This window comes from Mustelus asterias, chromosome 20 (genome assembly GCF_964213995.1).
Source record: "Mustelus asterias chromosome 20, sMusAst1.hap1.1, whole genome shotgun sequence".
Taxonomy (NCBI): Eukaryota; Metazoa; Chordata; class Chondrichthyes; order Carcharhiniformes; family Triakidae; genus Mustelus; species Mustelus asterias.
The window spans coordinates 34,353,369-34,378,346 of record NC_135820.1 but is presented as its reverse complement, the minus strand read 5'-3'; the positions used below and the strand labels follow the sequence as shown (position 1 = coordinate 34,378,346).

The window sequence follows — 24,978 nt, the reverse complement described above, 5'->3', positions numbered from 1 at the left end:
AAGACGGAGGTTGAAGGGCGACCTAATAGAAGTTTATAAAATTATGAAAGGCAAAGATAGGGTGAACAGTTGAATGCTTTTTCCCAGGTCAGAAATGACAAACACAAGGGGTCACAAGTTCAAGGTAAGGGGGGCAAGGTTCAGTACGGATATGCGGGGGACGTATTTTACACAGAGGGTGGTGGGGGCCTGGAATGCACTACCAAGCAAGGTGGTTGAGGCAGACACGCTAGGATCATTTAAGATTTATCTAGATAGCCACATGAACAGACTGGGAATAGAGGGATACAAACGGATGGTCTACTTAGGAACACATGATCGGTGCAGGCTTGGAGGGCTGAAGGGTCTGTTCCTGTGCTGTATTGTTCTTTGTTCTTTGTGTGTTGCACAGCTTTTATCAATGTGAGGTTGAAATCATTTCTAGTTTCTGATGCTCAGTTGGGCATTCCACCTGTTCTACCAGCTGAATTGCCAAGATTGGTACGCTCATCAAGGGAAGTTTATTTTATTAGTATCACAAGTAGGCTTACATTAACACTGCAATGAAGTTACTGTGAAAATCCCCTAGTCGCCTCATTCCGGCACCTGTTCGGGTACACTGAGGGAGAATTTAGCCTGGCCAATGCACCGATCCAGCAGGTCTTTTGGAATGTGGGAGGAAACTGGAGCACTGGAGGAAACCCACGCAGACACAGGGAGAACGTGCAGACTCCACACTGACAGTGATCCAACCGGGAATCGAATCGAGGCCCCTGGCGCTGTGAAGCAGCAATTCTAACCAGTGTGCCACCCTGTAAGGGTTGGAAAATGGTGGGAGTGAGCCGTGAGTGCAGTGTTGCTGGACTGATGGCCTCCAGACCTGGCATTAATGTAGAATCATAGAATCCCTACATTGCAGAAGGAGGCCATTTGGCCCATCAAGTCTGCACCGAACACAATCCCACCCAGGCCCTATCCCCATAACCCCACATATTTACTCCACTAATTCCTCTACGCATCCCAGGACACTAAGGAGAAATTTAGCATGGCCAATGCACCTAACCAGCGCATCTTTGGACTGTGGGAGGAAACCGGAGCATGTGGAAGAAACCCACGCAGATACAGGGAGAACATGTAGACTCCACACAGACTGTGATCCAAGCCGGAAATCGAATCTGGGTCCCTGTCGTTGTGAAGCAGCAGTGCTAACCACTGTGCCACCCTGTCTTCTGTCTTGTTTCCAAAATCATTCTTTTAGCTTCAGCATTTATTATTGTGTGACCATCCTACACCTAATTTCAGAAGTCCTTACAAATTTTAAATGCTCCCCCATCACCGTTGCAACCTCTATGCCAGGAATGCAACACAAATCCTGATTCCTTATGCCCAGCAGTGTCAGAATGCAAAATGTAGGGAATATATGAGATGGAGGAGTACAATATAAAGGGAAAGACTCTTAGTACTGTAGAGGATCAGAAGGACCTTGGGGTCCAGGTCCATAGGACTCTAAAATCGGCCCCGCAGGTGGAGGAGGTGGTTAAGAAGGCATATGATGTGCTGGCCTTTATCAATCGAGGGATTGAGTTTAGGAGTCCGGGGATAATGATGCAGCTGTACAAGACCCTCATCAGACCCCACTTGGAGTACGGTGCTCTGTTCTGGTCGCCTCATTACAGGAAGGATGTGGAAAAGATTGAAAGGGTGCAGAGGAGATTTACAAGGATGTTGCCTGGATTGAGTGGCATGCCTTATGAGGATAGGCTGAGGGAGCTCGGTCTTTTCTCCTTGGAGAGACGTAGGATGAGAGGAGACCTAATAGAGGTATATAAGGTGTTGAGAGGCATAGATCGGGTGGACTCTCAGAGGCTTTTTCCCAGGGTGGAAATGGCTGCTACGAGAGGACACAGGTTTAAGGTGCTGGGGGATGGGTACAGGGGAAATGTTAGGGGTAAGATTTTCACACAGAGGGTGGTGGGCGAGTGGAATCGGCTGCCGTCAGCGGTGGTGGAGGCAAACTCAATAGGGACTTTTAAGAGACTCCTGGATGAGTACATGGGACTTAATAGGATGGAAGGTTATAGGTAGGCCTAAAAGGTAGGGATATGTTCGGCACAACTTGTGGGCTGAAGGGCCTGTTTTGTGCTGTAGTTTTTCTATGTTTCTATATTGTACGTTTTTCCCTTCCCTGTCATTTGAACACTCATAATGGGGTGGGGCGGGGGGGAGAATCCCAGATGTGCAAGCAGAGCAAAACCTGGAGTGATTTCCCATCCAAGTCCACTTGAACCTAACCAGGAAACCAGCACTATGCCAAAATTCTACCCAAGCTGTCCAGTATAACTTGGGAGTCAGTTAATCATGCCAAACTTAGGTAAACTATGAAAGGTCATGACAAGAGTGAGGCAAACATGGCTTTGGCTGCACATCCACCAGAATTTAATTACAACTAATTTAGAAGCTTAAGATCAACAGAATCAATTCAACTGTTCTAGAGAAATTTTTAAACAGTTTAAAAATTAAATTCAACTTTCTGTGATATTAAAGGTTGAGTCAGTTTTTCGGTATCACTCGGAAGAGTCTACAGTGCATTCCTGCAATCACAGAGGCACAGACTGGATCATTACCTTGACTGGTCAGCAAATCCAGGAAGGCAGGTCTGGTAATTCTTTATTAGCTCTATAGCAGACACGTGGTAGAACTGGGGCACAAATTTAATATTTGAGAATAATGCCCAAGTTAGAATAATATAAAAATGACAAACTGGGGCCAAAAAAACCATCAACATCATGAAAATCCATAGTTCTTTTTAATATTGTAAACATGTAAAAATAGGAAACATAAGTACTGGCATCTTAACTGACACTTGTCTGCATTTTACAACAATGCTGTGATTAAAGTTAGCAGGTATGCAATAGAAGGCAATAGTACAATATACAAAGTAATATTAATTGATCATTTTAATGGGTATTAAATATCTTAATATATGATTTGATAGTTAAATGAAAATGTTGCAATGCCCTCCATCTTTAGACCTGTTCTCAGTGCCATTTTCTCCAAAATCAGCTTTCCCTGGATGAATATCCCTCCTGTACTTGATGGATCTTCCTTCTTTTGCTAGAACTTGCAAGCCTGAACCTCATGGAGCTGACAATGGGGATGGAAAATGTGACTAAATGTTGCATTACAGGTTCACGTACTGAGTAAGGGGCGCCAAAAACCCCTAGCATTTGTCCGTAGGGAGGTGTGTTCCCTCTTCGATATGACGATCTTGGGAAGTGCCACGGCCGAGGCTTACATCACAACCACCTGAGAATAATGAGGCTTTTATTTCAGAATTCTGCTACACGGCAGCATCTGTTTTCCAGCAAGTGAGAACAACAATCTGTCAGGACAAAGCCCAGATGGCACAGCAACCTCCTGCAAATCTGTCCCTTGTTGCAACTTGAACTGGAATTACATTTCGGAGCTCAGCAGCACTTGGAATACCAACAACCAGCCTGTTTCACCAGCGATTCATTGATTCTCAGGCCTAGAAAATAACAACATTAAAATTATATACTACCACTTTATAATGTGATTATGACACATTCCAAAAACCTTCCTTTTAACTGAGAATTCCTAAAATAATACGGTGCATGAGTTGGGGGGGACACATATAGATAGATGAGGGGAGCCAATGGCCTAGTGGGAATATCACTGGACTATTAATTCAGAAACTCAGCTAATGTTCTGGGAACCCAGGTTCAAATCCAGCCACAGAAGATGGTGGAATTTAAATTTAATAAAAAATATCTGGAACTAAGAACCATAAAACCATTGTCGATTGTCGGAAAAATCTATCTGGTTCACTAATGTCCTTTCGGGAAGGAAATCTGCCATCCTTTCCTGGCCTGGCCTACACGTGACTCCAGAGCCACAGCAATGTGGTTGACTCTCAACTTCCCTCAGGCAACTAGGGATAGGCAATAAATGCTGGCCAGCCAGCAATGCCCATGTCCCACGACTGAACATAAAAATGACACCCACATGTACATGCACGCATGCACACATATACAATTTTTCCATTGTGTGCAAGTTCACACTCTCCTGCCACTGGATGCAGAATCAACAAGGTCATATGTCCAATTTACATTCAATTCTGGTGCAGTTTTTCCTTTGACAATGATCATTCAGTTTGAGTGCAGAATTATTGGATTATACATGTGGTCATTTGTATCCATGTCAATTCTTTGAAAAAACTATCCAATTAGTCTCACTTGCCTGCTTTGTCCCGAAATCCAGTAAAAGTTTGCTTTTTAGATATGTATCCACTTCCTTTTGAAAGTTACTATTGCATATACTTCCTGTTCAAGCTATTCCAGATCACCTAGTGAAGAATCTCTCCTTTATCCTACCAGCTTTCTTTACCGACTACTTTAAATCCATTGTGGTCATCGACCCTCCTGCAATTTCTTCCCATCTATCAAAACACTTCATAATTTTGAATGCTTCTATCAATTCTTTCTTTGTTGTAACAAGCACCAATTCTCTACTCTTTCTAAACAACGGATCTTCAGAAACCTGAGTTGAGTGAGCAACACTGTGACGATAAGTTAGTGTGTGTTTGGAGAGTGTGCTATATTCCTCCCAGTTACTCCCATTTGTCAAAATGGAAGACTAAAGAGCTTCTGCAACCAGTTTAATTTACAGGTGGAGTTGCAGACTGGTGCTGCATCTTTGCTGTCATTTTGTTTCCAAATGTGATGATGCTGGTTCCATGATTTATACTTGGCAGTAATGGAAATGGGTTCCTGGAAAATTGACAATTCCCCCTTAGCTATCTCTCACGACAGATAGCTGCAAGGGCTAATGGTTTATATTCATCTCATGAATGCTGGCAAGATTAGTCTGGGGTACAATGATACAGGATGCAAGACATGGGTGGGGGGTTTGTCTTTATTTGAGCTGCTTTATAAAATCCTCACTGACCACTTTCAGTTCAAAATGGCCTACTCAGTGGTCAGTTCCAGATTTTAAAATCTAAACATGGTGAGAGATGAAATGGGTTGATGGATTTGTATAATTTTCCACCCATTACAAAAAACACATGGACTTGGGAACACAGGATATCGAAGGCACCGCTTATAAATCCAGGACTGTCCACCCAGGTGGAAAATTATGCCCGAGAGACGTAACTCAGGACAACATTTGTTCAAATGTTATATACCTCTATTGGCGTTCCAAAGTATATTCCACAGGAACACATTAGAACTCATATCAAAGAATACAAAATATAGCAGAAGCAAAGAATTGTCTTTTTAGTTTTTAAATGTTTTGAAAATGTAGGCTATATTAAAGAATACAGGGCTATTACTTCACGGGACTGGAGTCTGTATTATCTTCTCAGAGACTGTCAATTAGTGATATTACTGCATTATAACAGTTCGATCAGTGCTATTATTCATGTGAACATTCAATGGTAATTAAATGACAAGGCAAGCCATTGTAAAAGATGGAATATTCAAGCAATGACATTACATTTCACACACAAAGTACTGCCTAACTGATTTGTAGCAGGGTGTAACAAGTCAAATACAACACCTTTTTTGGCAAAGTGTGCATTTCATTGCTTAAGGATCTGTGTTCCTTCAATGAAAATTGTTTCAGAATGAGGATTAAACTGCTCTGACCTGGAGACTAAGCTAGTGTTGTTTTGGCACATGGGTGGCACAGTGGTTAGCACTGCTGCCTCTCAGCGCCAGGGACCCGAGTTCGATTCCCGGCTCAGGTCACTGTCTGTGTGCAGTCTGCATGTTCTCCCTGTGTCTGCGTGGGTTTCCTCAGTCCGAAAGATGTGCTGGTTAGGTCCATTGGCCATGCTAAATTCTCCGTCAACGTACCAGAACAGGTGATGGACTGTGGCAACCAGGGGATTTTCACAGTAACTTCATTGCAGTCTTAATGTAAACCTACTTGTGACACTAATAAATGAATTATCAACAACTTCAATATGCAGCCACCTAAAGAGATTTCTTTTGATTATTAAGTTTGATTATTGCTGACTAGTTACAACCTAAATGTATATTGTCTCTAATGCTTTATTTCATCTTTTCTTCCTGCTCCTTTATAATCAGAGTTCTGTATCAGTTCCTCCTCGCAGGGGCTGGATTATGACCACTTCCCCAATCTTCAACAGTGCCTCTTTTCAACCAGCTGTGGGGTAGCTGGTGGACACTTGTGATTCAGTCTTTGGAGATGAGTCTAGTTCATCTCCACTCATTTCCATCTTCCACCCTACCCCCACCCCCCATGCTTGGCAAATTGGGAAATTAGAAAGAGATTGACACAGACTCAAGGGGCGTGACAACTGAAAAATGACCCAGAATATGTCTCCAGTTATCCAGCTAGATTAAAGCAGGATGGGCCTGTCAAAGGTGAAGCAACAAATGCATCTAATATTTCACCTTTTATCCAATTATTGTGACTAAAATTGCAAGTGATTTCCTTTTTTTTCTTGCAGAGGAGCTGTTATATATTGGCACTTACAGGGATTATTTGCAACTAAATAGGATTATTAAATAATTTGCAGTTGTTTGTATGATTGTCTGCTGTCCCCTGTTCCGGTGATTGGTCACACTGGGACTTGGTAATACCATCTCTGTTCACATTCATACTCCTTTGTCAGACTGCCACACACGCTCTGCTTCCCATTCATATTGACACACTTCTTTCTCCCCTCAGCCAGTTCTGCCACGACTCACTCTCCTCAAATTTAAACTGGTATTTAATTGTCACCAAATTTCTGATTCCCCTCACCAATTCCAGCTTGCAATCTTTCTCCTAATTCCTCTCAATGCTGCTCTGGGCTCTGGCTACTCCAGGAGATTGAATGCCCCTGTGCATATTGACAGGGATCATCTTAGAAAACAAAGATCAGTTCCTGCCTGCGGGGGAGGGGTTTATGACACTCAATGGCTGGTGTTCTGCAGTCTCCTGTGCTCTGCCACCGCTGCCAGTGAGAACAGAATTTGGCGCTCAGCCAAAACTCCATTCACTGCAGTGGGACTGGAGAATCCCAGCCGCGGGCAAGGTCGGAGAATTCCAGCCAATAGTCTGGAGTAGCAGCAAGCTGGAGTTGGGAGCAGCACTCAGGGGAGGGATCAAAAGTGGCACTGAAGGGAGAAAACTGGGCGCTGTGCTGAAAGAGGGTAACTGGGGTCAGTGCGAGTTTTCATTTATTGATCCGCAACTGCTCGCTGCCTATGCAAAACAGATGATTGGCACGGATACACCCAGTGCAGTGCGTGAGATAATGAATGTTTTGTGTATGGAATTATGGGCAGACTTTCTGGCCTTTCCTGTCAGTGGGACCTTTGGTCCCATCGAAGGCGACCCCCGTGGCACACTCCCCGGTGGCAGGATGGAGGAGCCATGTAAAATGCCGGAGACATCGGCGGGAATGTAAGATTCCGCCAGCAGCCAATGGTGAGTGCTCTCGTCACTGGAAAACACACCATGGGGGCGGGGGAGGGGATCAGGGAAAAATCTCACCCCGAGTCTTCACCCATAAGAGAATTGTGGCAATTGTTTCTGGAAAGGTTTATTATTGTTGGTGACCATATGTGTGATGCTCCTTACAAATGATTCTTTGTTCTTTTAGTCCCAAGAAATAAGGAATAAGTTATTTCTGTGGAGCCACCCCAACAATGTGAGATTATTTTTTAGGTGAAAATAATTACCAAACTGTTTCTCCGGAACATTAGACAGCCGTCGAACGGTTCACAGCCACTTCTGATGGTTTATCCTGGATCAAAGTAAAGCAGTCAATTTAAAATCTAAAGCAAGCCAATAACAGTCAATCCACGTTATTAACATACCCACAGTGATCTTACATGTCTACTTATGTAGACTTATGTATATATACACACACACACACGCGCACGGCAACTATGGTCCAATTTGGTCTAAAATCATTGGAGGAAGTAGTATTTAACTAAACTTAAGAAAAGAAAAATAACTGAGTTAACTGCTCAATTTTATAAATCATTCAAGACCTCCTGAAGTATCAATGTAAAAGTCTTCAAAACACTCCAAGTATGAGGCCTTCCACCACTGGGTTCTCAGCCTCTATAGGTTCTTTCAGAAGTTGACCTTCTGGACAAAAGCTTCCATTTGGATTTATTTTCTGGAAAAGCTCATGCTTCTCAAGATAATGAATTTTGGTGCTGGGGAAATATATTGCACAAGGAAAAAGATCAGCAGTCACAGGACAACAGATAGACCATAAGATGTAGTCGGAGCAGAAGTAGGCCATTCAGCCCATCGCGCCTGCTCAATGAGATCATGATTTATCTGGTAATCCTCAACACCCCATAATCCTCGATTCCCTTACTGATTAAAAATCTGTCTATCTCAGTCTTGAACATACTTTTTAATGGCCCAGCCTCACCACTCTCTGTGTAAAAAATTCCACAGATTTACTCCCCTCACAGAAGAAATTCCTCATCTCTGTTTTAAATGGGTGACTCTTTACTCTGCGAGTATTCCCTCTGGTCCTAGACTCTCCCACAAGGAGAAACAACTTCTCAGCATCTATCTTGTCAAGACCCCTGGGAATCCTATATGCCTTAATAAGGTCGCCTCTCATTCTTCTAAACTCCAAACAGTGCAGGTCCAACCTACTCAACTTCTCCACATAGAATCCTTCCATAACTGGGATCAACCTTCTCTGGATTGCTGCCAATGCCAGTATATCTTTTCTTAGATAAGGAGACCAGAACTGTTCACAGTATTCCAGGTGTTATCTAACTAGTGCCTTGTATAGTTCTAGCAAGACTTCCCTATGTTTGTACTCCATTCCCTTTGAAATAAAGGCAACTTTCCCTTTGCCTTCCCTATTACTGCTGAACTTTCATGCTAGCTTTTTGGGATTTATGCACGAGACTCTCCAAACCCCTTTGTGTGGCAGCTTTCTGTAGTCCTTCTCCATTTAAATAATATTCAGCTCTACCTACCTAATATTCTTCCTACCAAAGTACATCACTTCACATTTTCCTACATTATGGCTGGAATTTTCCAACTAATCACGCTGACAGGACTTTCTGGTCCCATTGCCGATGGTACAACCCCACTCTGGTTCCCCAACAGCAGGGGGTGGAGTCAATGAGAAATCCCATTGACAGCGGCAGGACCAGGAGATCCTGTCGCCGGCGAATGATGCGCCATCTTCTGCTGCAAGAAACATGTGGTTGGGAGGCCAGAGAGTCCCCCCTTATGGGGATGATTCTCCGACCTCGCTGCACCTGGTACAGATTGCACTGATCCTGAAGAATAGCGGACGAGCCTAAAAATTGGTTTAGTGCCCGGCACCAAACAGTTTGTGACTCTCCCGGCCCCTTTCCAATGGCACAAACCGGATCACACCCTACTTTAAGATAGTATTTAAATATGCTTAGCCCGTTCAACTCCCAGCGCATGGAGTTCTCTGGCCTTTGGGCGCAGCGCAAGAACGACAAGAATCATTACTGGTCTCCACTAGCGGAGACGCAGTGGTAACCCTGGGGGCTCAGAGCCCACTGAAACTCTCCGGGTAGTTGGGGGCATGGCCAAGCAGCGCCCATCGGCAGTGCCCACTGGACATCCCGACAGTAGCCACCGGACACCCCTGGGAGAATTCCACCCTATACTTTTACGCATATATTTGTGTTTGTTAGTTTTGCATTCTGTTTGAAAACTAAATAACATGAAGGGAACATATTCAATTCGAGTCAGTATGAAAATCGCAATTTAGTGGTTCCACGTTTTAAAAAAAGCCTTCCTGGAGAGAAACTATATTGTATCACCCAGATTTCAGTTCATTCACCAAGTTTTTTTTTCAGTCTGGTGGAATACAGCTTGAACCAGACAGACTTTTTTTTTAATGGTTAATAATTATGGGTTAATATTTTATAACCCCTTTAGGCCTGCCTGCAAAACTGATAGAGACCAGTGGAAGAACACTGGTGTTAAGCTTTGCCAGCCAGCCAGTATGCCAGTTCTCCAGCTCCAACCCAGAAGCTGGATTGGGGAGTAACAAGGCAAGTGGGTCGTCAATTGACGCTGTTATTGTCTGAGGCTGACTGAAATTTTCCAATCAGCCTCCGGGTCTCTGGAGGCATCAGGGAACAGGGCAACTGCCTGGAGGTGACTTCACAGCAGACCAGGGGGTCAGCACTCCACAGGCAGATATGGGACTGTCTTAACTTCAGCTGCGGCCAGAGGCCTCCTCTGCACAATGGTGGCCCGGCTGCAAGTTAATAAAATGTTTGACATAGAGCATCTCAAAGTGGCAGCGCCCACTTTCTCTCACTTACCATGATAAGTCAGCACTTGCTACTTCACTGTTGGGTGGGGGGTACTCTACTGACCCTCCAGCTTTGAGAGTCCACATTACATCCTTAATTGGACAACAAGCCTGCCCTCTGGCCATTCCTTTGTGGACAATCACAGATGAGTGGTTGCATTCCAGGCTTCTGACCCTATCTGAGCCTGACAGCAGGGCTTTGAAGCCAGTAGAAAAATCCTGAACTTAGTCTACTTATATTAGATCGATTAATGAGGGTCAGAAAAATCAGCCACCCTTACAAACCAAGGGCTGAATAATAAGGCGGGTGTGGTAGGGGGGAGGGGGGAGGAATGTGGGGAGTGGGATATGGCTTGCTGCACCCAAGAGGCAATGTTAGCTGCCTGCTTTGGCATCCACCCCATGCCCCCTGTATTATGCGGGGGCGGGGAGGTGAGTAGGAAAGTTGCAGGGTGGACACTTGCCCTACTTTAGGTGCCTCCTACCCCCCATCAAAAACACATCCAGCCTAAACGCAGCCCAAAGCTTAGCTTGTGCCATTGTGTTTTATTCAAGTTATTTTGTTTTTTTACACCTATGATTCTAGAATCTTTGTACCACAGCTTCATGTAGCACTACTGTGTTGTGTTTTAATAAATAACATTAAATTCACGGTTTTATTTATCAGGGTGAAGTTCACTTTAACTACAGCACCTTCTTAAAAGAAAAATTTACAAAGCGGAACGTCGGAATAATAATTAAAAATTAAAGACAAGGTTCTAAAAACATTCGATAAAAACAACAGCAAAATGAATTTGAAACAAAATCTAACATTGAAAGATCCAGATGTTTCATTAAGCTCCCCAGAGAAGCTAGTTATCCAAGGCAGTGCCCAATGTAGAGTTAAGGCCATGCAGATCATAAAGATCAAAGGTTCAATTTCTAGTTTGTAGTAAGATAACTGATTTTAGCTGGGGCAGCAATTGGGATCTACATCTGGCTTCTGTGCCTTTCGGCTAAAAGTTGAAAATTAATTAGATTCCTCGCTCTTGACTGATGTCCTGTGACTGTTATTGCAATGCTAACCGTTCTAAATATATGGTGATGGCAACATTATGCTCAGCTTTCATGGTCATTGAATAACTTGCTTATACCTACTTCTGGGGGTAATTGCCCAAGACCCATGAAATCATATCCCAAGTTTAGTCAACATCTTCCAAGAAGGGTAAAAATTTGGAAGGAAAATCGCTTCTCAGTCTTTTGGCTTAGATCAAGGGCCTGATTTTACCATTTTGAGTCTAAGTGCCGAATCTGGGCATCAAATAGATCCGAGCCCGAAATCCTCTTTCCAGCGCGCCCATACGCGTTTTGCCGGCTCCAGTCTGATCCGCGCTGTGGGCGGGGCTGAGCGCTGGCGGACCATTCGGAGCTCTGAACTGCGCATGTGCAGTTTGAAAAAAATCTGACAGAGCGCGCCCGGGCGCAAAAGAAAAAAAAGCAGAAAGTGGAGAGAGCGGCTCTCTGACGACCATCCTCTGGTCGGGGGGAGGCGGGCCGCAGATCATCCTCTGGTCGGAGGGTGTCCGCCGCCACTCTGTGGGCGTCCCATCCTCCCCACCGGAGGAACGAATCCCTCCTGCCGGAGTGGACGTGCGGCCATGCCATCCCACAAACCTTCAGGATGAAGCGATTCCTCGCTAAGAAGATGAAGCAGAACCGGCCGATTCCACCGTGGGTCCGCATGAAAACCGGCTACAAGATCAGTACAAGTCCAAGAGGAGACACTGGAGAAGGACCAAGCTGGGCCTGTAAAGAGATACACCATCACTGGTACACTACCAGCCACAGATTACTCTTCCCTGCAGGGGCAAGAGAGCGGGAGAGATGGCTGTGGCTGGTAGTGTACCAGTGATGCATGCAAATGCATTTAAATTGTCGGGCCGCTCGATTCGGGCGCGGGCTGGACCCGTGCCCGAATCGGGTGTCGGTAAAGCCGCGATCTGCTCGGAATCAGGTGCAGATACCAGTATAGGCCCAGCGCCCAACTTTACTGCGATTTCACGCCCAAAAACGGGCGCGAAGGTTTGGTAAAATCGGGCCCCAAGTGTCAGATCAAGCCCAAGATCGGGTGCAATGCCTCATCTCATCAGCTTGGACCTTGTTTGTCTCTCTTGTTGGGACCATGAGTTGGATTCAATTGCAATTTGAATTTGATTTTTGGAGCAAGAAATGGATTTGCGTTTGCCCGGTCCATTCTGAGCATTGGCTCTATAGCTTTAAGGATGGAGTAAAACACTTTTTAAAACAAAATAAATAAATAAAATTGCTATTGATTGCCAGTGGGTGGCATGGTGGCACAGTGTTAGCACTGCTGCCGCACAACGCTAGTGACCCGAGTTCAATTCGGAGCTCAGGTGACTGTGTGTGGAGTTGTCATGTTCTCCCCGTGTCTGCGTGGGTTTCCTCCGGGTGCTCCGGTTTCTCCCACAGTCCAAAGATGTGCAGGTTAGGTTGCTTGGCCATTGTAAATTGCCCCTTAATGTCAGGGAGACTAGCAGGATAAAGACGTAGGATTACAGGTATTGGGCCTGGGTGGGATTGTTGCCAGTGCAGGCTTGTTGGGCCGAAGAGCCTCCTTGTGCACTGTAGGTATTCAATGATTGGCTTTATTCTGAATGGGGATTTGGCAGTATCTTTCGGGCCACCGCATGGGAAGCAGGAAACGATGATGCAGAAATCCATCTGAAATAAAACACTTACTTTATTGATCAAATTTCCAAATGGTAGCTCTTCCTTTGGCAGTGTTGAAGGTGCACAGAGTGAGTACGGATCAGAACTGGGTTTGTATGATGCTGAGCACAGAGAAATCACTTCCTCAGTCTCTCCTCCAGTTAGCGAAAGGTTGCTCTGTTCAGAACTGCTGAAACCGCTAACACTCTCTGTCGAGTTACACTGGGAAGATGCTTCCGAACTCTCAGCTGTGAATGGAGAGAGAAGCTAAGTCACATTATCGTCAACCGCTCCTTCAAGCTGCCTGTGCCGCGCTCAGTGAAATCTCCTCACACAGCAAGTTCTTCCAACAAAGACGATGAACATGTTCATCACACATTTCCATTCATTACTCCCTCTAGTTTAGGATTCACTGGAATACGAATAAGTTATTATGAGGGAAGGTTTCCTCCTTTGTCGGTGCAACCTTGAAGAAAGAGCTGAAGAAACGCCCAGAAAAACAGCGTTATTGGTTTTTACACCATTTTTGTGTGATTCCACAGCTCTTCCACCAAGGTTAAAGTAGATGAGTAATAAAATAACCCACACCCAACGTTGGAAATCCATCGCCGAGTTCAGTAGAATTAATAAACATAAAAATATTAAGCCCATGATGAGTAACTGGTGTTTGTAAAGTTTTCAAAATCATTCTTCATTGACAGTGTCACTTGGAGTCAAGTGGCACAAGATTTGGGATTGAAATTATTTAGATGGTAAACACTACAAAGGCAATCTTGAATAGCCCAGATCTGTGCTGCAACTTAAGCTACTACTCTACATGGTCTACACCTCAATTCTATGAAATGACAAAGTACTAAGCAGCCTTTATAACACATTTTAAATTAATTCATGGGATGTAGCCATTACTGGGTAGGCCAATGTTTATTGCCTATCCCTCATAGCCCTTGAACTGAGTGCCCATTTCAGAGGGTATTTTATTTTTAAGAGTCAACCACATAGCTGTGGATCTGGAGTCACATGTAGGCCAGATGAAGTAAGGACAGCAGATTTCCTTCCAGATGGGCTTTTATCACAATCAACAACGGTTTCATAGAATACCTACAGTGCAGGAAGTGGTCATTCGGCCTGTCGAATCTGCACTGACTCTCCAAAAAGGCATCTTACTCAGACTCCACCCCTGCCCTATCTCCGTAATCTCCTGCATTTACCCCGCTAATCCCCCTAACCTACACATCTTGCGACACTAAGGGGCAATTTAGCATGACCAATCCACCTAGCCTGTACTGGACTGTGGGAGGAAACCGGAGCACCTGGAGGAAATCTATGCAGATGCAGGGAGAATGTGCAAACTCCACACAGACAGACACTCAAGGCCGGAATTGAACCTGGGTCCCTGGCACCATGAGGCAGGAGTGCTAAACACTGTGCCACCATGCCACACTCCTCTTTAGACTTTTAATTCAAGATTTTTATTGAATTCAAATTGCATCTGCCATGGTGATATTCGAACCTGGATCACCTGAGCATTACCATGGGTCTCTGGATTACTAGTCCAGTGAAAATACCACTGTGCTGCTGGGATACCATATTATATAACATAACAGTGGGCTGTGTCCAAATGGGGAAAAAAAATGCAAAGAGTATTGTTGCAAGCCGATGATGAGGAACATGACAAGAGATCGTTTTGGCTTTGAGCAATATTTTAAAAAGTGAGACTGGATCAACTGCCTATTATACTTCCCCCCTGATCTTTACTTCAATTCACTTCAATTAAAATGACATTTAGGAGGAATGTGGAATTCTCCCATCCTGTCCACGGCAGGTTTGGTGCCAGGCAGGCGCAAGGAATCTGGTGGGAGCCAAACAGTCAGAACCCACCGGCGTAAAACCATGTTGCAATTTTCCCAATGGTGGGTCGATCTTCCTGCTGGCCGGTGGTGTAAATGCAATTTGCATTAATGAATGTTGATTAAAACAGCTGCCTGTCGGAATCCCGTCAGGCCTTCCAGCCTTACCAGTGGGAAATCATGATGGCATCAAAGCTGATTGTTAAAGAGTGACATGCACAAGGCAGTCCTCAGTTCACTACATACTTTGGGGTGAATGCCACAACTTTTCAGCCATTGTGCTGCACTGCTCCTGGTGTGCTGTTCACCACTCTGCTGGAGCAGGCTGGTTCCTACCTCCATCTCCATGCTGAGCTGGTCTTCATGGACAGCACTGTGCTGCTGCATCCATGGACCCTCCTGTGTCACCATCTCAGATCAGTCCTGTGCCTGGGATTGGGGAGTACAGGGGTCTCCTTCCCCTTGGTGTCACACACCATGTCTATCTGGATAACACTAAGGGGGTGGGGGTTGTGGGCTGATGAAGACAAGGGGGGTAATGTGGAAGGAGGGCTGTACAAGGAATGGGGGGGGGGGTTGGGTAAGGGCTCATGATGTCAGGTAGAGGGGCAAGGAGGTGATAAAGAAGACAAATAATGGAAGAAGATTGGAAGGGTGGGGGGAAGGACAGAAGCTGAACCCTGACATTGCTGCATGAAAAGGTCACAAACAAGGGAAATACAGGGCTAGCATGTTGTTTACTGGAAGGGGATGGATGAAGACTCCAGATGCGGTGGGTAGAAGTCCAGGTGGGGCATTGGTTCCTCACAGGTGATGGGCTCAGGGTTGAGGAGGGGGTGGTTAAATTGAGCAACAGACTTGAGGCTGCTAACCTTTTTCCTCTGGGTTTCTGACGTTCTACAGAGTCCGGTAAAGACAGGTGGGCAGGAGAGAGTGATTCGTGTCTGTTGGATTGGTATTTAAATATGGAGTCGGAAAATTTGAACTCATCAGCTGAGGGTGAGCGGGTGAACCTGCCAGGAAAGTCTTTGATTTTCATTTGATTTGATTTGATTTATTATTGTCACATGTATTAATATACAGTGAAAAGTATTGTTTCTTGCGCGCTATACAGACAAAGCATACCATTCATAGAGAAGGAAACGAGAGAGTACAGATTGTCGTCTTACAGTCATAGCTAGGGTGTAGAGAAAGATCAACTTAATGCAAGGTAAGTCCATTCATAAGTCTGACAGCAACAGGGAAGAAGCTATTCTTGCGTCGATTGGTTCGTGACCTCAGACTTTTGTATTTTTCTCCCGACGAAAGAAGGTGGAAGAGAGAATGTCCAGGGTGCATGTGGTCCTTAATTATGCTGGTTGCTTTGCCGAGGCAGCAGGAAGTGTAGACAGAGTCAATGGATGGGAGGCTGGTTTGCGTGATGGATTGGGCTACGTTCACAACCTTTTTTAGCTCCTTGCGGTCTTGGGCAGAGTAGGAGCCATACCAAGCTGTGATACAACCAGAAAGAATGCTTTCTATGGTGCATCTGTAAAAGTTGGTGAGAATCGTAACTGACATGCCAAATTTCCTTAGTCTTTTGAGAAAGTAGAGGCATTGTTGGGCTTTCTTAACTATAGTATCGGCATGGGGGGGGACCAGGACAGGTTGTTGGTGATCTGGACACCTAAAAACCTGAAGTTCTCAACCCTTTCTACTTTGTCCCCATTGATGTAGACAGGGGCATGTTCTCCTTTATGCTTCCTGAAGTCGATGACAATCTCCTTCGTTTGTTGACATTGAGGGAGAGATTATTGTTGCTGCACCAGTTCATCGGATTCTCTATCTCATTCCTGTACTCTGTCTCATCATTGTTTGAGATCCGACCCACTTCGGTGATGTCATCAGCAAACTTGAAAATTAAATTGGAGGGGAATTTGGCCACACAGTCATAAGTGTATAAGGAGTATAGTAGGGGGCTGAGAACACAGCCTTGTTGGGCACCTGTGTGGTGGAGTCAGAGGGGAAGTCGACACTGCATAATTAATGAGGTCCCAAGTGCAGAATTTGGGATCCCACCATTCTGGTCAACGGGAAAGGCACTGCCGGAGCCACCCACTACCTCACTTAGTCTCAAAATGGGAGAATTCCACTGGCAGAATGGGCAGCTGGTCCAACATCATCCATTTTACACTGCTGCTCAAAGCCAAAATTACCCCAGAAAATGCTGTGAGGGGGGTAATCTAGCAGCTCCTGGCTTGGTTCCAAAACTGAAGAGCTTAAGTCTAAAAACTCCAGTTATCTGACACTTCCATTTCCTCAGGTCTCAGTCATAGGTTGTCAGTTAAAGTATAGTCTGGTAATAGAGGGTTCCAGGAGGCAGGAAGGAAGATTGGCAATGATCTGCCGTTCTCTTAGCTACACCAGCTGTTGACCCATCACTAAGCAGATATCCAAAGGCATATCCTCCTACACGTGGAAAAACATGTGTGACCAACATTATTGCTGTCAGACTTCTTCACATCTCCCATTCTCTTTTCATTTTTCGGAAATATCTCAGTCTCCCTGTTAAATTTCTACACTTCAGGTATTACTGCTCAACCACAAAGATAAGTGAGCTCGTGCAACGTAATGAAGTGAGAGGATGTATCAACCCTTTGCGTGAATTCCTTTATCTCTGCTTTCCAGATGTGACTCATAGTTCTACTTCAACAATCAGCTTAACCACAATGATAAAAATCCTGTTCTGCCAGCCCTGTGTTCGACCCATGAGGGTGCTTGGTCAAAAGCATAGCATGGTGTCTTATAGTCCAGATGTTTAATACCATTCATTGTCTTCAGTTGTTAACATCCTTCCTCCCAAGGAATGCATCAGGTGAAAGAACCATAGAATCCCTGTAGTGCAGAAGGACGTCATTCGGCCCATCTAGTCTACAGCGATCATAATCCCACCCAAGCCCTATTCCCGTAACCTCACTTATTTACCCTGTTAATCCCCTGACACTATGGTCAATTTAGCATGGCCAATCAACCTAACCCACACATCTTTGGAGTGTGGGAGGAAACCGGAGCACCCGGAGGAAACCCAAGCAAACCCAAGAAGAATGTGCAAACTCCGCATAGAGACTGACCCGAGGCCGGAATTGAACCCGATCCCTGGCACTGCGAGGCAGCAGTGTTAACTACTGTGCCACCATGCCATCCATGACGTCATGCTGAATGTCATGAAAATTACTTATGATCTTGTCACTCACTCATGAAAGGTCTTCCACTGGGGTCATTCTCCAGGTCATCTTCCTCAATGCGTGTCCGTGCACTATAAAAACAGTTGCTGATACCAGCATTGCTTCTTGAAGTCGACGGTGAGGCGCAAATGGGCACATTGAGGGAACCGATGCCAGAAGAGGAGGACGAAGACTGGCTTCCCGAAGAGGAGGCACTGCCATTAGAGCCTATGGAATTCGGTCTCTTGGTCTCCTCTGCAACAGACATAACTGACAATGTTGGCTTTCGAAAGGAAAAGACAGAATACACTCTTGCAAAAATGTAATCAGCACAAGAAGTTAGACTATATATTTTGCAGAATTTCTTCATTCTATGAATAATATGCATCCTCCATGCAATATTGGAGTTAATCCAGGTTTGCACTGATTATGGGGAAACCATGTACTCAGTGAATTTGCATAATAATATTTTCACATCAGATACTTTGGGTGTAATGCATTTGGCATCTTGTTGCTATGCTGTTACACACACCCGGAACAAAAATCTGCTGTAACCCTTCAATAAGACCTTAATCAGAGTCCTTAACCTCATACTAATAAGAATATAATGATTGCTCACAAAGATAACAAAACTAATGAAAATGCAATGCGTGAAGCATTTGGCAGAAGTATGGATTCAGTATTCATTAGGTGCCGTTAGATGTTTTGATATCAGCATGTGGGGCGTGATACTTCCCCTTTTATCCAGAGGATGAAATAATCAGAACCCAGTGTACAAAAATCTACCCGCAATTTTAGAAAGCAACAGTAACAACACTGTTACTAATAATCAGTAACACACTGATTATTTTAATCTGCAAGTTCTGCAGGAATACTGGAGCTACCATGAAAGGCAAAGTTTAAGAGCAGAGAAAGGTATTCCTGGCAGGGGAGAGTGAGCTGCAGTTTGGGGGTGGCCAGTCTGTATATATAACATGGGTATCATGTCTCGTGTAGCACCACCTTCAGTATCTGACTTCCAAAAAAAACACAGCAAGTACATAGTTCCAGGCTAGGATTAGCTCCAATAATGTCTGAAGGCTGCTGAAAACAGAAAATGTGGACAACATATATAAAATAATAAATTTCCACTTGGCCATAAAGATTTTATATGCAAGAGAATTAAAGAAAAAAAATGACTATGAAAACAATATTATTTAACAAAATTTACATCTGTCAATCATAATAGTGCAGTCTTTCATAGCAATAGACTACTGTAATTTCTCCATTATGAATGAAGCTTTATGCTTTCTACATTTTAGTGAACATGTGTGTTTCTGAAGCCATAAACAGCACAGAGCAAGTTGCGAGGAATGAAATATTTTTCTATTACATATCTGGTGATGGCAACAATCACATCAAGGTTAGCTGTGGCAAAGGTCAAATCCATTCTGAACATCCTTATGTATAAGGTACCTTAACCTCAATCACAGGGGAGCGTGGCATTTCAATTTCTAAAATTTTGTTCTTGCGATCTTGCAGAAAGCTCTCAATTTGATACCAGCTACTGTTCAGCTAAAATAAACCTTTTTTGCATCTTTGGATTTTTACTGAGTTGAGATTACCAGAACTCCCTTTTCCTGAAAGTGCTTGGAGAGAAGGCTGTGAACTCAGGTCCCAAAGGCAAAAGGACAATGTTCTGACACACTGCAGAAGCCAGTCCCTCGCAGAGTTCAGTTAACCTCCGAGTTAAGCTCATACCTTTCCCTTTTGTGACGTAGTCAACCGATCTGTCACTGATGGCTGCTTCGCTAGGTTTGATGTCCATAAATGGCTTACTGCCAATGCCCATGAACACCCTCTCCTGCATCTGGAGCTCTAAAGAAGGAATTTCAACATCGACAGGGACTGTTTTACATTTTCTTAATGCATAAGCTTATTAAAAAAACTAATGAAAAGAAACAATTTTCAGACTCTCAAGAGTGATGCAAGGTAAGTTACTTACAACAGCAGCACAACCCATGCCAGTTAGTGGACATCCTGTTATAATGGAAAAGTTAAAGCAGGCACCAATCCCCTACTTTCCATCATATACCCAGATGTTTTAATGCAAGCACTTAGACTGTGATTTATTTTCAGAGATGATTTGTAGTCAGTGCCACAACTGACCCATGACTAGATTTGCACTTCAAACAAAAACCGTCATAAATTAAAAGGCTTCTAGAGTATATTTTCTTCTACTGGTGAATGTTGCTGGAAAACCTCATGTTTACAGTCATTCTAAACTCTCATTCATGTGAGCAAACATTTGTCTTCTGTAGACCAATTACTTCTGTTTAAATATTCTAGATTTATTTCTGTACTTAAATTGGCTCATTGCTGTCTGCAGCAGAAACATTCCAGATTAGTTTATAATTCTCACATGTAATCATAAAACTTTGGGATGGATCAGAGGGCCCTTTGGAATCTTCTGAGGCATTGTTTTATATTTACTCCTTAAATATTAGGAACAAAAAGCTTTTTGGGTTTTGTATATTTCCTTTACACTTGCAAAAAATATACTAATAAGGGAATGAGGGATAAGGGTTGGGCAGAGAACAGAAATAGTGGAAAGTAATGGGAGCCCAACAACAAAGTTACCATGGTTAGGGAGATTGCTTCCATGAGGGATGGGATTGGATTGATGGGAGGGATGTGGATGGCAAAAGCAAGATGGAGAGGAGCATAAGAACATAGGAAATAGGAGCAGCAATAGGCCATTCAGCTCTTCAGGCCTGCTCTGTCATTTGATAAGATTATAGAATCCCTACAGTGCAGACTGAAGCTATTCAGCTCATCAAGCCTGCACCAACTCTGTGACAGAGTATCTTATCCAGGTCCTCTCCCCCTGCCCTATCCCCGTAACCCCACACATTTACCATGGCTAATCCATCTAACCTAAAAATCTTGGGACACTAAGGAGCAATTTACCCTGGCCAATCCACCTAACCTGCACATCTTTGGACTGTGGGAGAAAAGCAAAGTACCCGGAGAAAACCCATGCAGACACGGGGAGAATGTGCAAACTTAGGGTTCTGGCTGATCATCTACTTCAACACAATTTCCCTACACTATTCCCATATCCCTCAATGATTTTAATAAGTAGAAATCTATCAATCTCAGCGCTGAACATACTCAACGAATGTGCCTCCCTCTGAGACAAAGAATTCCAAAAATTCACCATCCTCTAAGTGAGAAAGTCCTCCTTAGCTCAGTCCTAAAGGGCCTGCCCCATATTCTGAGATCACGTTCCTTGGTTCTAGACCTCCCAGCAATGGGTAACATCCTTCCTACTTCTACCTTGTTGAGCCCTGTAAACATTTTGTATGTTTGAATGAATTTACCTCACACAGATGGTATGGGAGGGGTGGAAGGAATGGGATCTAGATGGAATGACAGGAATGGTATGGGAAGGATGGGATGATATGAAATGGGAATGATATAGGAAGGGCAGAGGAGATGTGACACATCGAAAAATGGTTGAGACAATTACTTGATAAAAAACTTATTCTTCAAAAGCTATTTTCCGTGTTATAAATGAAGAGTCACTAAATTTGAAAAGGTTTTAGAAAAGTTGTTAGGAGAATTAAAAGAATACATCAGCTTTGATTCTATAAATGAAGATGATAATAGACTACTCCTTCCAGAGTTTCTATACCGTTTAACTCCAATGGGTAGACCACTACACAAACTTCGAATCAAGAGAGGAGCCAACATAATGTTGCTCTGAAACTTAAATCCGAAACAAAGACTTTGGGCGGAATTTTCCAGCCGCGCTTTTCCCAGAGTCGGAAATTCCTGCCCGAGGTCAACTAACCTTTGCATGGTCCACTCCCACCCGCTACGGTTTTCGTGGCGGGCGGGACAGGAAAATTCCACTCTTTGTCATGGAATAAAATCAAGTAGTTAGGAAACAGTTTTTGTCGATGATAGATGCAGAAATTATTAAGGAGAAATAAAGATTTAGAGTATATATTCATCAAAAAATACTGCACTCATGAGATGTAAATCTGTCATTTCAACTCAGGAGAAAAAAAATCCCAATGAAATTTCTATATTCTATGGGTAGGATTTTGTATCCTTTCCCGCAGGCAGGATCATCTGGTCCCAGCATAGGGGATTCCTTGCGGAGAGCCACGCAAAATCCCGTAGAAGTCGGCAGGACCGGAAGATACAGCCGGCGGCCAATGGCAAGCTGCCTCTGCCACCAGAAAATACGCCATGGAAGTATCATCAAATCCCACCCTATGACTTTATTATAGTCACAAACCCAGATTCTGGACTAATTTTGTATTCATATCTTGAGCCTCATTTTAACACAGGTAGCCCCCTCACTTTTTCTGGAGTGGGAGGTCTTGATTCTGTTCAAGTCCGGCAAAAAGAAAACAAGAAATCTTGTATTTAAAGAAGTACTGTTGCAATAACAATACTAATTTGATCACAAATTGTTTTACAGGTCACTGCCAGTTTTTAATACTGCACAATACTCCACCGATGGTGGATATAATCTTGGGATTCACATTTTAATTTGGAATTCCATGGGAATTTATTAAGTTATTTCAATTAATCAAAGTCATTAATTTATTAGTGTTTACAATGATAGTTCAGAATGAGTATAGGGATGCTCATACTCAAACATTCTAATTGCTGACTAGATCCTATGCTTAAACAGTTACTTAATACTGCCAGCACAATTATGGAAAAATGAAACATGCATAGATTTTTTAAGAAAGGCAGGCATATTAAATATTTTCCTTCCCTTATTACACGATTGCAAGCTAGAACTCATATTGGGGTAACATCACTGGCAATCCTCCTGGCACTTACCCCCTATTTCCAAAATGTGCCTTGGCGGTCAGTGCCAACCAGTCATTTGATCATGGCAATGTCACAGCCAAGTTTAAGCTGCTAATTCCCTTGATACCCCCACATCGGCACTTCAAGTAGACTTCAGCGACATATAGAGTTGACAATCTGGTTGGTCGCCCCCTACCGCAGCCACCACCATCTGTCTATGGGATTCTGAGACTAACTGTTGAATTCCCACTGAGTTAAGCCAGCGAAACTCAGCACCAACATAACCAACTGGACATCACTGGAGCTCTTTTAAACAAATTAGAGAAGAGCATTCTTAGCCTCTCCCGGCTAGGCTTGGAAAGACTAACACGACAGCAACTACAACTTATACTTTTGGAGCACCTTCAACATAGCAAAAACATCCCAAGCCGCTTCAGGGGCACATTATCAGGTATAATTTGGCACCAAAGCACATAAGGAGATATTAGGACAGGTAACCAAAAGAACAAAGAACAATACAGCACAGGAACAGGCCCTTCGGCCCTCCAAGCCCGCGCCGCTCCCCGGTCCAGGATTGAATCCTGAATCCAGGATCCCCGCCCAATTTTCCAGCCTATCTACATACCAATATCCTATCCACCGAGCTGTCCCTCACAGCTACGATGCTTTGTTCATTACAACCTATTAACTCACCCCCACCCCCCCATTCCAGACCATGTGATCTCCAGGGAGAGGCGAAAACCCAGAGTGAAAAACCCCAGAGCCAATATGGGGAAAAAAAATCTGGGAAATTCCTCTCCGACCCCCTGAGGCGATCGAAACGAGTCCAGGAGATCACAATGGCCCTGATCGGAAAATGCTTCCCAACCCTAGTCATTTCCACTTCCACGAACACCATATGAATTCCCTGCCCCCGAGACAGGTTCCCAACTATCCGCAGTCTCGCTCTGTACTGGCACCAGCAAGATGATCATAGAATGAAGCCTGGAAACGAGAAACCAGGAACAATTAGCCCGCGCCGCTCCCTGGTCCAAACTAGACCACTCTTTTGTATCCCTCCATTCCCACTCCGTTCATATAGCTGTCTAGATAAGTCTTAAACGTTCCCAGTGTGTCCGCCTCCACCACCTTGCCCGGCAACACATTCCAGGCCCCCACGACCCTCTGTGTGAAATATGTCCTTCTGATATCTGTGTTAAACCTCCCCCCCTTCACCTTGAACCTATGACCCCTCGTGAACGTCACCACCGACCCGGGGAAAAGCTTCCCACCGTTCACCCTATCTATGCCTTTCATAATTTTATACACCTCTATTAAGTCTCCCCTCATCCTCCGTCTTTCCAAGGAGAACAACCCCAGTTTCCCCAATCTCTCCTCATAACCAAGCCCCTCCATACCAGGCAACATCCTGGTAAACCTCCTCTGTACTCTCTCCAAAGCCTCCACGTCCTTCTGGTAGTGTGGCGACCAGAACTGGACGCAGTATTCCAAATGCGGCCGAACCAACGTTCTATACATCTGCAACATCAGACCCCAACTCTTATACTCTATGCCCCGTCCTATAAAGGCAAGCATGCCATATGCCTTCTTCACCACCTTCTCCACCTGTGACGTCACCTTCAAAGATCTGTGGACTTGCACACCCAGGTCCCTCTGCGTCTCTACACCCTTTATGGTTCTTCCATTTATCGTGTAGCTCCTCCCTACATTATTCCCACCAAAATGCATCACTTCGCAAGTTTCAGGATTGAACTCCATCTGCCATTTCTTTGCCCAAATTTCCAGCCTATCTATATCCTTCTGTAGCCACTGACAATGTTCCTCACTATCTGCAAGTCCTGCCAGTTTTGTGTCGTCCGCAAACTTACTGATCACCCCAGTTACTCCTTCTTCCAGATCATTTATATAAATCACAAACAGCAGAGGTCCCAATACAGAGCCCTGCGGTACACCACTAGTCACAGGCCTCCAGCCGGAAAAAGACCTTTCCACTACCACCCTCTGTCTTCTATGACCAAGCCAGTTCTCCACCCATCTAGCCACCTCCCCCTTTATCCCATGGGATCCAACCTTTTTCACCAGCCTACCATGAGGGACTTTGTCA

General features: G+C 44.3%; 1 protein-coding gene across 1 annotated transcript in view; it reads right to left on the bottom strand.

The window, feature by feature from the left end:
- Nucleotides 1–2,764: 2,764 nt before the first annotated feature.
- The window catches only part of quoa (quattro a), a 129,415-nt gene continuing 107,201 nt past the window's right edge, over nucleotides 2,765–24,978 (bottom strand). The window contains exons 20-23 of the mRNA XM_078236058.1: nucleotides 18,090–18,314; nucleotides 13,040–13,257; nucleotides 7,698–7,762; nucleotides 2,765–3,508 (exon numbers count right to left, since the gene is read on the bottom strand). Coding sequence (XP_078092184.1) covers nucleotides 7,718–7,762; nucleotides 13,040–13,257; nucleotides 18,090–18,314 — 488 coding nt within the window. The 3' untranslated portion in view covers nucleotides 2,765–3,508; nucleotides 7,698–7,717. The remainder of the gene's footprint in view (nucleotides 3,509–7,697; nucleotides 7,763–13,039; nucleotides 13,258–18,089; nucleotides 18,315–24,978) is intronic.